This window comes from Malaya genurostris, chromosome 2 (genome assembly GCF_030247185.1).
Source record: "Malaya genurostris strain Urasoe2022 chromosome 2, Malgen_1.1, whole genome shotgun sequence".
NCBI lineage: Eukaryota > Metazoa > Arthropoda > Insecta > Diptera > Culicidae > Malaya > Malaya genurostris.
Window position 1 is genome coordinate 220,922,272 of NC_080571.1, and position 16,328 is coordinate 220,938,599.

Consider the following 16,328-nt stretch of genomic DNA (forward strand, 5'->3'; position numbering starts at 1 on the left):
CCGATGACGAGAAGGAAGTATTTTACGCGCAGCTGGAACGAACCTACGATAGCTGTCCACGGCGGGATGTAAAACTCGTCATCGGCGACATGAATGCTCAGGTAGGCCGGCAGGCAATGTACAGGCCCGTGATCGGGCTGGAGAGCCTGCACGCGGTAACAAACGACAACGGTCAACGATGCGTAAACTTTGCAGCCTCCCGAGGAATGGTAGTTCGAAGCACCTTCTTTCCCCGCAAAGATATCCACAAATCCACCTGGAGATCACCTGATCAACATACGAAAAATCAAATCGACCACGTTCTCATCGACGGGCGATTCTTCTCCGACCACTACCTTGTCACGGTTTGTATGCGCTCAAAACTATCGACGGTGCACAATACTCGTCGCACAGGAACGCCGGGACTCAATCTCGAGCAGCTACGTAGCATTCGTACTGCAGAGGAATACGCGCAACAACTGGAGTTAGTGCTACCAACGGAAGAGCAGCTTGGCGCGGCGACTCTTGAAGACGGCTGGAGGAACATAAGGTCCGCCGTGAGTAGCACTGCTGCAACCGTTCTAGGTACGAGGTTTCGAATCGAGGAAATGACTGGTTTGACGGCGAATGCCAGCAGTTGGTCGAAGAGAAGAATGCAGCAAGGTCGAGGATGCTGCAACACCGCACTAGAGCAAACGAGGAACGACACAGACAGGCACGGAACAGACAGAAACGGTTTTCAGGAAGAAAAAGCGCCACCAGGAAGACCAAGATCGCGAAGCGATGGAACAGCTGTATCGTGCAAATGACACACGGAAGTTTTATGAGAAGGTGAACCGCTCACGTAGAGCCACAGGCCGAAATGTGCAGAGATACCAGTGGTAACGAACGAACGTGAGGTGATCGACAGGTGGAAGCAGTACCATAACGAGCATCTTAATGGCGAAGCACAAGATACAGAGAACGGTACGGGAATCAATCTGGGTGCACGCTCAGCCGACGACAGATTCCCAGCCCCTGATCTGTCGGAGATAAGTGGGGAGATCGGCAAGCTGAGGAACAACAAAGCCGCGGGCAATGACCAGTTGCCAGGCGAGCTGCTCAAACATGGAGGAGAGGCATTGGCTAGAGCGCTGCACTGGATGATTTCTAGGATTTGGGAGGAGGAGATTCTACCGCAGGAATGGATGGATGGAGTGGTATGTCCCGTCTACAAAAAGGGTGATAAGCTAGACTGTTGCAATTACCGCGCAATCACATTGCTGAACGCCGCCTACAAGGTACTCTCCCAAATCCTTTACCGTCGTCTATAACCAATAGCAAAGGAATTCGTAGGGCCGTACCAAGCGGGATTTACTGGAGCCGCGCCACTACGGATCACATATTCGCGATAAGACAAGTACTCCAGAAGTGTCGTGAATACAACATACCCACGCATCACCTATTCATTGACTTCAAAGTGGCATACGACACAATCGATCGAGAACAGCTATGGCAGATAATGCACGAATACGGTTTCCCGGATAAACTGACGCGATTGGTCAAAGCAACGATGGACAGAGTGATGTGCTACGTCCGAGTATCTGGGACGCTCTCGAGTCCCTTCGAATCTCGGAGAGGGCTACGTCAAGGTGATGGACTTTCTTGTATCTTGTTCAATATTGCCCTGGAAGGTGTGATTCGAAGAGCGAGGATCGACACGAGTGGCACGATCTTCCGAAAGTCCGTACAACTTTTTGGCTTCGCTGACGATATTGATATTGTGACACGTAACCTTGAGAAGATGACGGAAACCGAAAACAAAATACATGAGAGGAAGAGGCTCTAGAGAAGAAACACTACGCCTCCCACCACGAATATTGATAGACGGTGACGATATCGAGGTGGTTGACGAGTTCGTGTATTTGGGCTCACTGGGGACCGCCGATAATGACACCAGCAGAGAAATTTATAGACGTATTTTGGCAGGGAATCGTGCGTACTTTGGACTCAAAAAAAATATTCGATCGAGAAAAGTACGCCACCGCATGAAATTGACCATCTACAAAACGCTAATTAGACCGGTTGTTCTCCATGGCCCCGAGACCTGGACTATGTTGGCAGAGAACCAACGCGCCCTCAGTGTTTTTGAAAGAAAGGTGCTGAGGACCATCTATGGCGAAGTGCAGATGGAAGACGGAACGTGGAGACGGCGTATGAATCACGAACTGCAACAGCTGCTAGGAGAACCACCTATCGTCGGACAGCTAAAATCGGACGTCTACGGTGAGCTGGGCATGTCATAAGAATGTCGAACGACAGCCCAGTGAAAATGGTTCTTGAATCTAATCCCGACTGGTGCAAGAAGAAGAGGAGCGCAGCAAGCGAGGTGGATCGATCAAGTGGAGGGTGATCTCAGAAGCATCCGTGCCATGAGTGGCTGGTGACGAGCAGCCATGGACCGAGTTATGTGGAGACGTATGCTTGATACAGCTCAGGCCTATAGCTGTTAGGTAAGGTAAGATTAGGACGTAATTTTACACATGTTAAATAGTCACTTTAAACTACGTTTCGTCTTTGACTCATCAGTGCAGAGCAGTTCAAATTGAAATGCTCTGCACTGATGAGTCAAAGACGAAACGTAAAAATAATAAAAGCGGTTATGTGCCCTAGCACAAAATTTGGCTAACCCCTAAATCACTTTAAACTAGTTTTACCGAAAAAAATCATTAATGTTACTACATAAAATGACAAGTCCCGGGCCTCTCGCAGATACGAAGTGAATAGTTTCGAACTGTGTATATTTTTGTTGTGAACAAACTCTAGAAGGCCCAATACCAAATTGCATGACAATCTATCCACTAGTGTTTGAATAACAGCTGATTGTTTCACAGGATTTCTAGTTTTCATTTAGCTATGGAAAAAGACGTTTTCATTTAGCTATAAAAAAATATGTTCCCCCTGTATTCTCCAGACCTGACCCCCAGCGACTATTATCAATTTCCAAACCTGAAAAGGGAAAGAAATTTTCGTTGAATGCTGAGGTCATTGCAGAAACGGAAGCCTGTTGTGAAGACCTTGACAAATCTTTTTTTTTTAAGGGCATCAAAATGTTGGAGAACCGATGGGTCAAATGTATCGCTCTAGATGGAGGTTATACAGAAGAATAAAAAAGTTTTCACGGTTAAAAATCTACTTTTTCTTTGTTAGGCCCGGGCATTCTCATTCCATGTAGTGAACAATAGAGAAGTGTTGGATTGTTGCAAATGCGGTCTTTATTAATGAACTCAATGCACACATTTGTACTAGCATTCAAAACGTTCACAATTATATTTTTAAAGTCTCAGTTCTACCATCTTGAGGAAATCTGATTTCAGCTTCCCGCTGCTTTCCTTGAAATCAATCGTTATTCGTTCATCCATTTTTATCATTCTAATTTGAATATCTATTTAGAGGAGAAAATATTCCACGGGCTGATAACTCAGATCGAATCTCTCAAATGCAACATGCACATTCTTATGTTTCCGATATTTTTTCCAATTTTTTCAGGTTACACCGGCAAAAACTGTCAGTTCGAGTCGGACCCGTGCAATCCGTCGCAGTGTTTGAACGGAGGTACCTGCGTCGGTAATTCCACTCACTTCAGGTAAGATTAGAGTCGTTGGCAAAACGCAAAAACCTATCATCGCCCTTTCGGACTCTGACATCCTTCCTGTAATGTAATCCGCCAGTAACGATTGGCGTTTATGGGAGCGCATCAGTCTCCCCTATCGGCAAGCAAATTTTGTCTAATCCAAATTTAATATCTACGCCGGTACCTAAATGTAGCTGCAGGCCAACGGATCGATCGAAACGGTCTCGTTTCGAGCATCCGAGTTGTGTTTTTTTTTTCTGTGCTGTTGTTGTTGTTGCAAGACAGGATGGACGAGAGAAGCATGTTATCATTTCACGCTGTGTGATATGTTCCACCTATTTGCAGATGCGAATGTACCTCGGGCTACACCGGACCGCTCTGTCAGCATAATCTCAACGAGTGTGAGTCCTCGCCCTGTGTTCACGGCATCTGTGTGGACCAGGAGGATGGATTCCGGTGCTTCTGTCAGCCAGGTGAGTTCGGTTTTGTGCATGCAGAAGGGATTTATTCGTATTGGCGGTGATGGATTGCATTTCGGATTTCGGAGCAGCTGTGCAATTGCATTAGTTAAATGGGTTGGCGAAATGGCTCGAAATTCGATAACTTTTTTTTTCCTCGAATGAGTAACACTGCGTTGGCAAGGCATGGAATAAATTCAGGCGAATGACTCTGCGGTCTTCGATACACAGTTCCTGTGCCCTGTTCGGGGCTCTAATTCATGTAACTTATTGGGAAAATCATTCAATTTGAATTTATTCATGAGTAACTTTTTTGCTATACTATCAATTGACAAAAGTACATTAAAGTTTGAACAACAGCCGGTTAAACAATCTCATTTTGAACACATTGCTATTGATTTTTTTCAGAGCACAGAATGTTAGAAAAAGATATCTACTCAAATATTTACCAAATGAATCAGTGCCAACGAAGCCCGGGAATTGCCGTATCATTCAACCATAGGAAATTTATTACATTTTTAACCAATAATAAATTTCGTGTTACGTGCGGTCGATTGAGCTCCGGGAGTTCGTGCAATTATAAAATTGGTTGATTACGAGCGCGTTCGGCATGATTTGTTTTGGTACGATGGAATAATAAAATTAATTTTCAAGTCATCACATTTTTCTCATCGCTTCATTGTGCGGCAGTTCTGTTCGCAATTAGAAAATTTTTAATATGTTTCGAGATTTTTCCAACTAGTTTTAAATCGATAAATCAATTTTGCCCGTGGATTCAATTAAATTTAAATTGAGTCGTAATGTGCCCGAGTAACAAATTGGTTGTCGTGACCGGTTTTCATTAAACCTGTGGGTGTTTTGTTACGAATAAACTGTCACACTGTTATTGGTAACTGAAATGGGTTTTAAATGAACAAAAAAACAGTGTTAATGCGGTGGTGTAATTATAACTTTCTCATATAAATCACTAACATAACATGACTAACATGGGCTGTCCATAAAACACGTTACGCTTTTTTGCAATTTTGCGACATACCACCCCCCCCCCCCTCCTTTTTGTCACAAATTGTCACAACAGAAAAGACCCACCACCCCCCTATGTCACATGTCACGAATTCAAAATAAATAAAATTCATCTCAATACATACTCAATATGTATGACAAACCATACAAATATGAGGAAAAAATCGATTTATTACGTGCTGTCAATAGATTAAAAAATATCTAAAACTACAAATCCATCGAAATTATTTTATTAATATTATTGATATAATTCAACAAAAGTATTTGATTGGACTTGATAAAACATTTAAATCATCTGTTTTAATTCTCCTAGGGGTACACAGATATATTATTTCTTTAGCTAAGAAATAATATTTTCTTAGTGTAGCATACAGGGCTGAGAAAATAAAGTTCAAACCCTCATCAAATCGAGATCATTGCCGAAGAAGATCGCTTGTGATCTTTCCCAATAAAGATCACTTCTGATCAGTGGTCAGCGATCTTTAAATCACATCGATTAAAATCGGTACGGATCTTCCGTCACACAAAATCGGTAGTGATTTTGAGCTAAAGTGATTCTTGATTTATGTAAGTTCAATCATTGGATGATTCGATCAGCTTTGATCTTGGTGGGGGAAAATCACATATGATCCAGATAAGACATGACATGATCTACGTCTGAAATCGTTGATCCCCCGCTGAGGGGTGTGAAAATTAGTAATAACAGCAATCCTACAGAAATTTATAATTAAGGATTACGCGTGTCAATGAGACTTTTCCAAAATCATGGAACATTGTCAATTTTGTATATTTGATAAATACTCTTTTAACACTCCTTATCAACAGAGTTGGGAAAAATACCGGTTTCGTTACCTTACGGTTTACACAGTTTCAACATGCATCCTGTGTTCGATTCCGCAACCGTTGTTTCATTCGCAATAAAATGAATACCAGATTGAGAGAAATAAATGCTAGATGAAAATTTCATGAACATAATAATATATTGTTAATTTGACAGCATTCTCTACGCAATAGCAATGCTCCATGCAAAATTATTTTAGATAAATATTTCACACCAAATAGTGATTAGAGCGACAATGTTCACACCGGTTGAAAATAACACGTTTTAACGATAGTAATATAAAGTTAAAACCGCACTGTTCACACTAAGAAAAGTGGTTGGACCTATTTGCGTTGCCAGGTAATTTTTCCAAAAATCTGTATTCGGCGCAAAAATCTATCTGTACCATATCGGTATCAGAATTTCTTCTGCATAAGTAGTAGAAAATGTCACCACGACCAAGACAACCTTTTCTCATGTCTATTCAAGCTAAAAATCAAAATCGGTACTTATCTGCATGAACCGTGAGTTATCGGTATTTTGGAAGTACAGATCTGTATTGTGGTATAGAGGTCAAAAATCTGTATAAATACCGAGAAATCGGTATACCTGGCAACGTTGGTACCAGTTTTCAGTTTTGTTTTATTGGGATTACAAGGCTACTTTGATGAAAAACTGCTGTTGTTGAACAGCTTGTAAATTGACATAGTCGAAAAGTGAAGGAAAATGCTAGCAGGGTTGTGCTTCACTGACAATTATATCATGAACATTTGGGGGTTTTTTGTTTTGTGCAAAAAGCACATATTTTGTTTCAATTTTCTTTGCGTTTCGCCTTCGGCTCGTCAGTGCTTAAAGCAGTTCAAATTGAACTGCCATCTCGTGCCTAGCAGTTCAACTTAAACCGCTAAGCAGACGCAAAGCTTACACAACTTATGTAACGCTTTTGGATATTACACAGAAGTGTAATATCCTTTCTGACATCTCGGGCGTAAACGATTGACGACTGGCTACTGGTCGCCGCAGAGATTTGAACATTTGGGGGTTTTTTGTTTTGTGCAAAAAGCACATATTTTGTTTCAATTTTCTTTGCGTTTCGCCTTCGGCTCGTCAGTGCTTAAAGCAGTTCAAATTGAACTGCCATCTCGTGCCTAGCAGTTCAACTTAAACCAGCAACTTAAATTAAGCACTGACGAGCCGAAGGCGAAACGCAAAGAAATTGAAACAAAATATGTGCTTTTTGCACAAAACAAAACACCCCCAAATGTTCAAATCTCTGCGGCGACCAGTAGCCAGTCGTCAATCGTTTACGTCCGAGATGTCAGAAAGGATATTACACTTCTGTGTAATATCCAAAAGCGTTACATAAGTTGTGTAAGCTTTGCGTCTGCTTAGCGGTTTAAGTTGAACTGCTAGGCACGAGATGGCAGTTCAATTTGAACTGCTTTAAGCACTGACGAGCCGAAGGCAAAACGCAAAGAAAATTGAATTATATCATGTTATTTCGGGAAAACATGTTTTAATGTGACGTTTCTGAATATGAAATAACGCAAAAGTAAAACATGTTATTTCGCTTAAAACATGAAATCGGAGTTATAACATGTTTTAACTCATAGTGTGAAGATAAGTATGAACATAGTATAAAACGCTTTTTGACCTGAATTTAATTTATGGAAGTAACAGGAGCACAGGGTTTGAGCACGCAGCGGCGCTGTTTTTGAAAGGCGCGTTTTGAATTGCCCTAGCAAAACTTGCACTCCTCCCGGGTAGATGTGAATAGTAAACGAAAATCAAAATAATAACAAATATTACCATCATATCTTGTCTTGATGTTCCTGTGCTGTCATAGCAATACTTCATATTTTCTTAATATTTAATCGAAGGAATCTTCTCGATAGATTAGACAAAATCTATTTAGCATCAAGATTTGTTATTCTATCTTATTTCGTTATTGATGAGGCATATCAATTTCATTAAGTACAATTGATCCAGTGGTTCTTTTTTCAAATAGAGTACAAATGAATATACTGCATCAGAATGGGATAAAAGAAATTCTTATGATAAACTATTCTCAAAGTTAGAAAACATGTGATGAACTAGTTACCTAGGAGTCCCACAATAAATAAACAAACCATTTGAAGAAGCTCTATAAATTTCATTTTGATTATCATCAGCGCAAAATTTAATAAAAACTCACTAATTATTCTGAAGAAATACCCAATTTAAGGACAATAAATCGACGAAAAATGCTATTGGTGGCAGAGAAAAAATATTTCAACTGAAAAATCGAAATAGTATGCAGAAAAGGATTGATAATCAAGATCGATTGATTGTGAAAATTGTACGTTAACAATGACGTTATCAAAGACGAAGGAACTTGTGATATTGGTATTTTAAAGATATTGATTTAGAATCTTTTACCACCTACAAGTAGGGGTAGATAGGGTAAAATGCACTCCCTAAGGAAGTGTATCTATATCTTAACTATAGAGAATAACACAGAAGAGTATCATGCATGACTATCTTCCGTAATCATTATTTCTCAAAATTACGTACAAATACTTGCTGAATACATTGAAAAATACATGAAATATCTTATTTTCTAAACCCCTTAAAAATTGTTTATTGAAATGTATGCGGGGCATGACGCCCGATCGTGGAAAACATGAAAAATATACATTCTAAATTACGCGAAGTGACGATTATCTGAACATAGAGGCAGGATGATCTTAAACAACGAGTAAACATCCATCAAAACAACGGATTAAAGCTCATGACAACCACGGCGCAATATGCACCCTCATAAAGCTTCTTCTTCTTCTTTAAAGAAAGCTTTAGACTTTTCGTTGACGAAATATTTGCCAGGTGGAAGATTCACTATTATTCATTAAATTGATAACTTATGGATAATTGTTGAAATTGATAACTTATGGCGATTAAATTGATAACTTATGGATAATTGTTGTAAGCGAATTCTTGAGCATTTTGTCTCACACAATTCGGGTCGTTTTGCCCCCAAAAATATGAGACGATAAATTTGACAATTTTTCTAAAAAATTGCAAATACATCTTCTGTATTAGAACTAATTTTAGAAACCCGAATGATTGGCAAAGAAGTTCACTGGTTACAAAATTAAAATCGTCTTCCTCACTCTAGGAATTACTATGGAACGAACATCAAAAATTACTTATAACAGATACATAATTGTTGTTTTTAAAGTTCTCCAAATATGATTGAACCATCACTCCCAAAACTATATAGTAATCTGTTGTTATGGCGGACTTTCAGTTTGATTAAAATTTCAGTGAAAACAATTGGTAACTTTTGAGAAAAGCAAAAGGTGCATTATGCCTCGGGGGTGCGTTTTACCCCATCTTCCCCTATATGCCGGTCTGCACGAAACGAAGATGACATTTTATTGTTGAGATGTATCCGACACCCTTGTCATTCGACTACTTCAACAGATTCCAGCCGCCTTACGGAAGACCGTAGTTACTGCCTATTTTCTGCTTGGGAAACGAATAAACAAATTATTTGAAGTAGACCAGTTTTTACGGGTGGCTTTTGATGTGTATTTCAAACCTATAATTTTTATCACATTCCATATCTTAAGAACCTTGATTTCAGCGCTTTTCAAGTGTTTTTCGTGTTATACAAATTTTACATGCACTTTACGAAGGCCTCCAAGGCACTGAGAGTAGAAGTGGAGGAGAAACTCGAATTTCCAAAATATGACGGCGTGTTGTTTCACATGTACACTGGTTGATAACGAGGGTTGAACGATTTGGAACAAATAAAGAAGTGGCGAACAATTGAAATCGTTTTACTTCAGTCATTAGTCATTAGTCATTAGAAAATAACAAATATGAATTCTGTATTTGTACCGATGAAATGCTACTTTGGAATGAATTTAAAAATAAAGTCAAACCTTAAGTATCTTTGATTCGTTGTAAACGATTTTTCTTTGCATGCCGTAGAATAGTATTGATATATCGATTTTACTCCGCTTTATCATTTATGTGTACTTAATTTTGTTTATTGGACAGATGACTTCAAACTTTACCACCTGTGATAATAAATCAGATAGCAGATACCGACAACACATTGAAAGAACCCAATACAATAAATCTTGGCCACATATGGCAACCTGATAGCGCTAGTTTCGAAAGCCATGTTTTGCATGATCGAGCCCCAGCTCTATCTAATTAAACTGATCGATCTACGGCTCTAACATGTGATGAAACTGGAGAACTTGCAACTAATCGCGAAAAAAGGATCTTCCCTTCGAGGCAGTTTGTATTTGTTTACATTTCTCAAGTCTTCAATATGCAGTAACCAAGGTGATGATAACTGTTACTCAAAATCAATAAATCATCATCTGGTGTTGCCAGTTTCAATAGTTTTTCCAACGATTTCATTTTGACATTGCCAGTTACTGAGGGGTAGTTAAATTTGCGATACAGTTTCGATAGACGAGTGGCAGGTCGTGTCGTCGTTTTAACTATTATTTCAAACTAAATAATGATATTTTCTACCATTGAGATGTTTGGTTTTAATAATTGGTTTGCAAATCACTTCTATCCTGGCTGTTACTTCATTAGGTATCATTAGGTCACTAGGAGGATAGAAATCATATAGAAAGGTTATGCAATCTCTTGAAGGAAAAAACGACTAGTAAAAATTGGCACCGGAAATAGTGATTATATATTTCAAAATGGATCTCATTAACATTTCTCAGCGGTGGTTTAACCGATTTCCACAAAGCTAGATGAAAGGCCTCGTGGTCGCGGAGTTCCTGAATTTCATTCGGATCCGACTTCTGATTCCGGATTTATTATCAGCTAGCAACCAAACAAACCGACTCCGATTCGCTTGGTTCCCGGTTTTCGATTAATCTTAGGGTCAAATGAAATTAATCTTAGGGTCAAATAAAAGATTTTATGGTCTCACCATAAATTAATGCATGTTTTCGGATTCAACAAAACTGTACACCGTCGTTTAGAGTACGTATAAAATCTTCAAAATTGTAATAAAAACTAGTATAGCTTGTAAGGGGCTGTCCATAAAAGACGTCACCCACAAGGGGGAGGGAGGTGTCTCACAAAACGTGACCTTTTGTGACAGGGGGAAGGGGGGAGGGTTGTTGGAATGTGACGTCCAATATTTTCAATGAGCGCATTTTTGAAATATTTTCGATGAGCGCATTTTTGCAAGTTTCCTGAAAAAATCTATACAATATTACGTTTACATTCTATAGGAAAACGTGCATTTGTTGATGTAAAAGCTTCTTCTTGTAAATTCGGAAATGAATGATACAGGAAATCATTTCTGTTGTGATCAGCAAAAGTGCACGGAGGGGTGAGTAAATTAGCGAAATAATAAATTTTACCTAATATGAGTAAAAAAAGATGCTCCTGTATGATATTTAAGCTAAACAGGGTAAATTAATCAGCTGCATGACATGCTTTATGATTGAACATGTTTTTCTTATCATTATAATTGTTGATAATCACAACATATATGTTAATGTTATTTGCTGGTTTTATTGATATTGCGACCGACCAAGCAAACTTTTTTAAATTCTTTCATTCTTTGTGTGGTTTATATTCCACATCTGCTTACTATCTATCATAATATTTCCGAAAGTTAAAAAAAATCATAACTCTAAGCGATTGGTGCACCCAAACTCATATACATTGACTAAAATTGTCAGTGCATGACTTAAGTTAAACCGTTTGAAGGCATCTTTTTTTACTCATATTAGGTAAAATTTATTATTTCACTAATTTACTCACCCCTCCGTGCACTTTTGCTGATCACAACAGAAATGATTTCCTGCATCATTCATTTCCGAATTTACAAGAAGAAGCTTTTACATCAACAAATACACGTTTTCCTATAGGATGTAAACGTAATATTGTATAGATTTTTTCAAGAAATTTACATAAATGCGCTCATTGAAAATATTGGACGTCACATTCCAACAACCCTCCCCCCTTCCCCCTGTCACAAAAGGTCACGTTTTGTGAGACACCACGCTCCCCTTTGCGGCGTGACGTCTTTTATGGACAGCCCCTTACAAGCTATACTAGTTTTTATTACAATTTTGAAGATTTTATACGTACTCTAAACGACGGTGTACAGTTTTGTTGAATCCGAAAATATGCATTAATTTATGGTGAGACCATAAAATCTTTCATTTGACCCTAAGATTAATTTCATTTGACCCTAAGATTAATCGAAAACCGGGAACCAAGAGAACCGGAATCGGTTTGTTTGGTTGCTAGCTGATAATAAATCCGGAACCAGAAGTCGGATCCGAATGAAATTCAGGAACTCCGCGACCACGAGGCCATTTTTACTGGTCGTTTTTTCCTTCAAGAGATTGCATAACCTTATATTATAGAGTTCGGTTCATTTAATCATCAGATAATATAAAGTACAAATTGAAACACTTTTGCATCCAATTAAAAAGAATTTATCAAATTTTCTGTACCTTCAGTTTAAATTACGGTTCAAAATTTCCCATTACTTATTACTATGTAACTCCAGAACCGGGAGTCGGATCAAAAAGAAAAATTTATTAATTTTAATCTAAGTGTGTGAAAGTCGACTATGCTTTCTATGAGGGTTGCTAAAAATCGCCTCACGCAACTCAATAACGTTCACCGCCTGCGAACGATTCAAGAACGGAGATAGCAACGCATATAATGCCGGACGAGGCAAAAGCTATGCTCAATATGTGTCTGCCAGAGCGACTCGGGAGAGAGAAGAGATCTTGCGTTTCTTGATGGTTGCTATTCCGCCGTGTGCCATTCTCTACCATTTTAAGAGCAGGTACCATCAGGCACGAATAGCGCTTACACTGAGTCAATTTTTGACTCACTGCGAGTCAAAATGCCAGCAATCATTGATGCAAGTATTCGAATAATTGAAGACAAAAATTAGCGATGCGATGGAAGCAATTTTTGATTCTACTGTGGTTAAAAAGTATAAATGTCTCGCAGATATTGCCCTGATAAAAAGTGTGTGTTGAACATCACAAATTAGCACGGAAAACTTTAAACGTAATATCATTACTTATCATTGGAAGGTGGCGAAACGATTGGGTTGGATGGATAAATAAAACTGATTGTCAACCAGCTAGAATTAAAGTAGCCTTTCGTCGCAATAATCACTGTTTGGAATGTGGAAAATATATTATTATTCATATTGACCACCCTACTTGCATCGAATATATCCCAGTTTTATTTTCTGTTTCGGTTCAGTTACGAATTTATTCAGTAGAGTTTTTTATTGATGAAAATATAATAATTAAATCTTGCACAAATCACTTCGATGTCGAACTGAAGCGTAGTAGAAATTTAGCATCGAAATATCATCGGAGACTCTCCTTCCTTCCGATTACCTTTTTAGCGATATTTCTTTGAGTGAAAATTCGTCATCCAAATTCGTTTACACAAAAAATCGATTGTGAACTTCGAGGTTCAGAGTTTTGTGGATGTTTGTTTCGTGAATGGAAATATCAGAACAGATTTTTCCAGTCACAGAGTCACACATACACATAAACTTTTGCTGACCTCGACGGCCAGATTCGGTTTTTGACACTGGTTCCTTAGATCATGGGTTCAAAAGTCGGTTTTCACATTGTTATAAGTATTAACGGCTTTCTCAGTCACAAATCACTAGGCAAACAATTTAATTAAAAAATTGTCCGTCGTATCGGCCGTTTTTGATGACCTTTTTCAACGGAAACTGTAAAGTTGTGTTTTTATTGTTGTTAAAAAGTAGATACAAATAGTTACATCAATACAAGAAACACAAACATATTTTGAACCAACTTTAGTCTATTCGTTTTTGTCTACTAAGTTGATTGCCAACGGTAAGATGTTCAACTATTTTAAATGGCTACAAGAGGTTTTACGGAAATTTGCATTTGGTAGTCGATAACAGTCGCAGATTATCTGGGTGTATACTAGCTTCACAACGGTCAGTAGAAATTTATAAATAAGTTATAAATTGCGTTTTTATTCGCCGGTAGCTCAGCTAATGTGGCATAAGCTTCTCACATTTTTGGCGAGATTTAGCAGCAGTTTTCTTAAAATTGATGTTCTTTCTTCAAATTATACCTTGTTCAATCCTGCAATATAGCTCTGGGTATACAATTTACAAATTTAGTATTCGTGCACATCTGGCATTTGATAATTGTGCAACAAAATGACGCTATGTTTAACTTTTATAGCAAAAACTACGAACGAGTTGTTCGAACTGTTTGACGTAGGACTACACAACCGTAGTCAAAGTCCCAACGTGATTTTTGTTTTAAAATATTTGGATATTCTTATTTGTATCTATGTGCAATACACTTTGGAGAAAATACCAGGTATACTTCTAATCCATTTCCGGCTCAGAAAATAAAACACATTAATTGCTAGGAAACCTCTATAGTTATATTATTCGAGATAGATTTTCAATGCTTTGTACACACTTTTGTCATTTTTCTGGCAGTTTGTGCATTGCTCGCCTGTGGAATTGACTGCATTTTGTGTTGAACCTCAGAGTGCGTGATTTTCGTAAATTTTCTAAAGAATCGAAAGTGCTTGGCGCAACCTGACAAAGAGATGGTTGTCGGATGGAGCCAGGTCAGATGAGTAAATCGCATGGTCTAGCACTTCCTTCAGATACCGGGGTCATCATTTCAATTAGTCGTACACTTTACCACTAACCGGCATTCACTAGGTAAATGGGCACTAACCCCCAAACGAATAACATTAACGTTTTGTTGGATGGAAGACCTTTCATTTGAGACTAGTTAGACCAAGATTTTCTGAAATCGTCGAGCTGAATCGGTTGGCATATGAAACTCCGCTCTCCGGACCTCGGAATTTTTTTACAATGGTTTAGCTAATTCTAGAACTTTTTCATATCTACAGGGTGATTTTTTAAGAGCTTGAGAACTTTTTTAAACAATAAAACGCATAAAATTTGCAAAATCTCATCGGTTCTTTATTTTAAACGTTAGATTGGTACATGACATTTACTTTTTGAAGATAATTTCATTTCAATGTTGACCGCGGCTGCGTCTTAGGTGGTCCATTCGGAAAGTCCAATTTTGGGCAACTTTTTCGAGCATTTCGGCCGGAATAGCCCGAATTTCTTCGGAAATGTTGTCTTCCAAAGCTGGAATAGTTACTGGCTTATTTCTGTAGACTTTAGACTTGACGTAGCCCCACAAAAAATAGTCTAAAGGCGTCAAATCGCATGATCTTGGTGGCCAACTTACCGGTCCATTTCTTGAGATGAATTGTTCTCCGAAGTTTTCCCTCAAAATGGCCATAGAATCGCGAGCTGTGTGGCATGTAGCGCCATCTTGTTGAAACCACATGTCAACCAAGTTCAGTTCTTCCATTTTTGGCAACAAAAAGTTTGTTAGCATCGAACGATAGCGATCGCCATTCACTGTAACGTTGCGTCCAACAGCATCTTTGAAAAAATACGGTCCAATGATTCCACCAGCGTACAAACCACACCAAACAGTGCATTTTTCGGGATGCATGGGCAGTTCTTGAACGGCTTCTGGTTGCTCTTCACTCCAAATGCGGCAATTTTGCTTATTTACGTAGCCATTCAACCAGAAATGAGCCTCATCGCTGAACAAAATTTGTCGATAAAAAAGCGGATTTTCCGAATGGACCACCTAAGACGCAGCCGCGGTCAACATTTAAATGAAATTATCTTCAAAAAGTAAATGTCATGTACCAATCTAACGTTTAAAATAAAGAACCGATGAGATTTTGCAAATTTTATGCGTTTTATTGTTTAAAAAAGTTCTCAAGCTCTTAAAAAATCACCCTGTATAATATATAATGCTATTATGTATCTAAACTTTTTCACAGGCTTTTCCGGAGAACTGTGCAACTTTGAGTACAATGAGTGTGAATCCAATCCGTGCATCAACGGCGGTCAGTGCATCGATAATATCGGAGGATTCTCGTGCAAATGCACTCGCGGTTATACGGGAAAACGTTGTCACATCAAGGTAAGTTCCGAAAGCTGAAAAATCTATTGGTTATATGCGGTGTCTAGATCGAATCATAACGTAATACCTAACGAAACGCTTTATTTATGGCTTCACATGTAATTAAAAATAGTAACTGTTTTAAATTTGCATTCTATTTATGAGTTACCATGACAATAATTTCAAACCCGTAATATGTTTAGTAGTTAGATGTGATTTTGCTAATACTGACTTTCAGTTATAACCAATGCCAAAGCGGGGAAATCGTCTAAAGAACAAACCAAATGAATAAGACCCACTTAAAAAAGGTATAATAGATTGATGATTCATATGTGGAGTGTTCTATTGGCGGGATGAGCTTGAGAATTGAACTTAAAAAAGGTGTATTCGATAGTTTTACTATTTACACTAAACACACT

General features: G+C 38.5%; 1 protein-coding gene across 1 annotated transcript in view; it reads left to right on the plus strand.

Moving 5' to 3' along the window:
* LOC131427685 (serine-rich adhesin for platelets-like) overlaps positions 1-16,328 on the plus strand; it is a 460,655-nt gene that overhangs the window by 311,757 nt on the left and 132,570 nt on the right. The window contains exons 8-10 of the mRNA XM_058591094.1: positions 3,508-3,604; positions 3,938-4,065; positions 15,788-15,930. Of these exons, the coding sequence (XP_058447077.1) occupies positions 3,508-3,604; positions 3,938-4,065; positions 15,788-15,930 (368 nt within the window). The remainder of the gene's footprint in view (positions 1-3,507; positions 3,605-3,937; positions 4,066-15,787; positions 15,931-16,328) is intronic.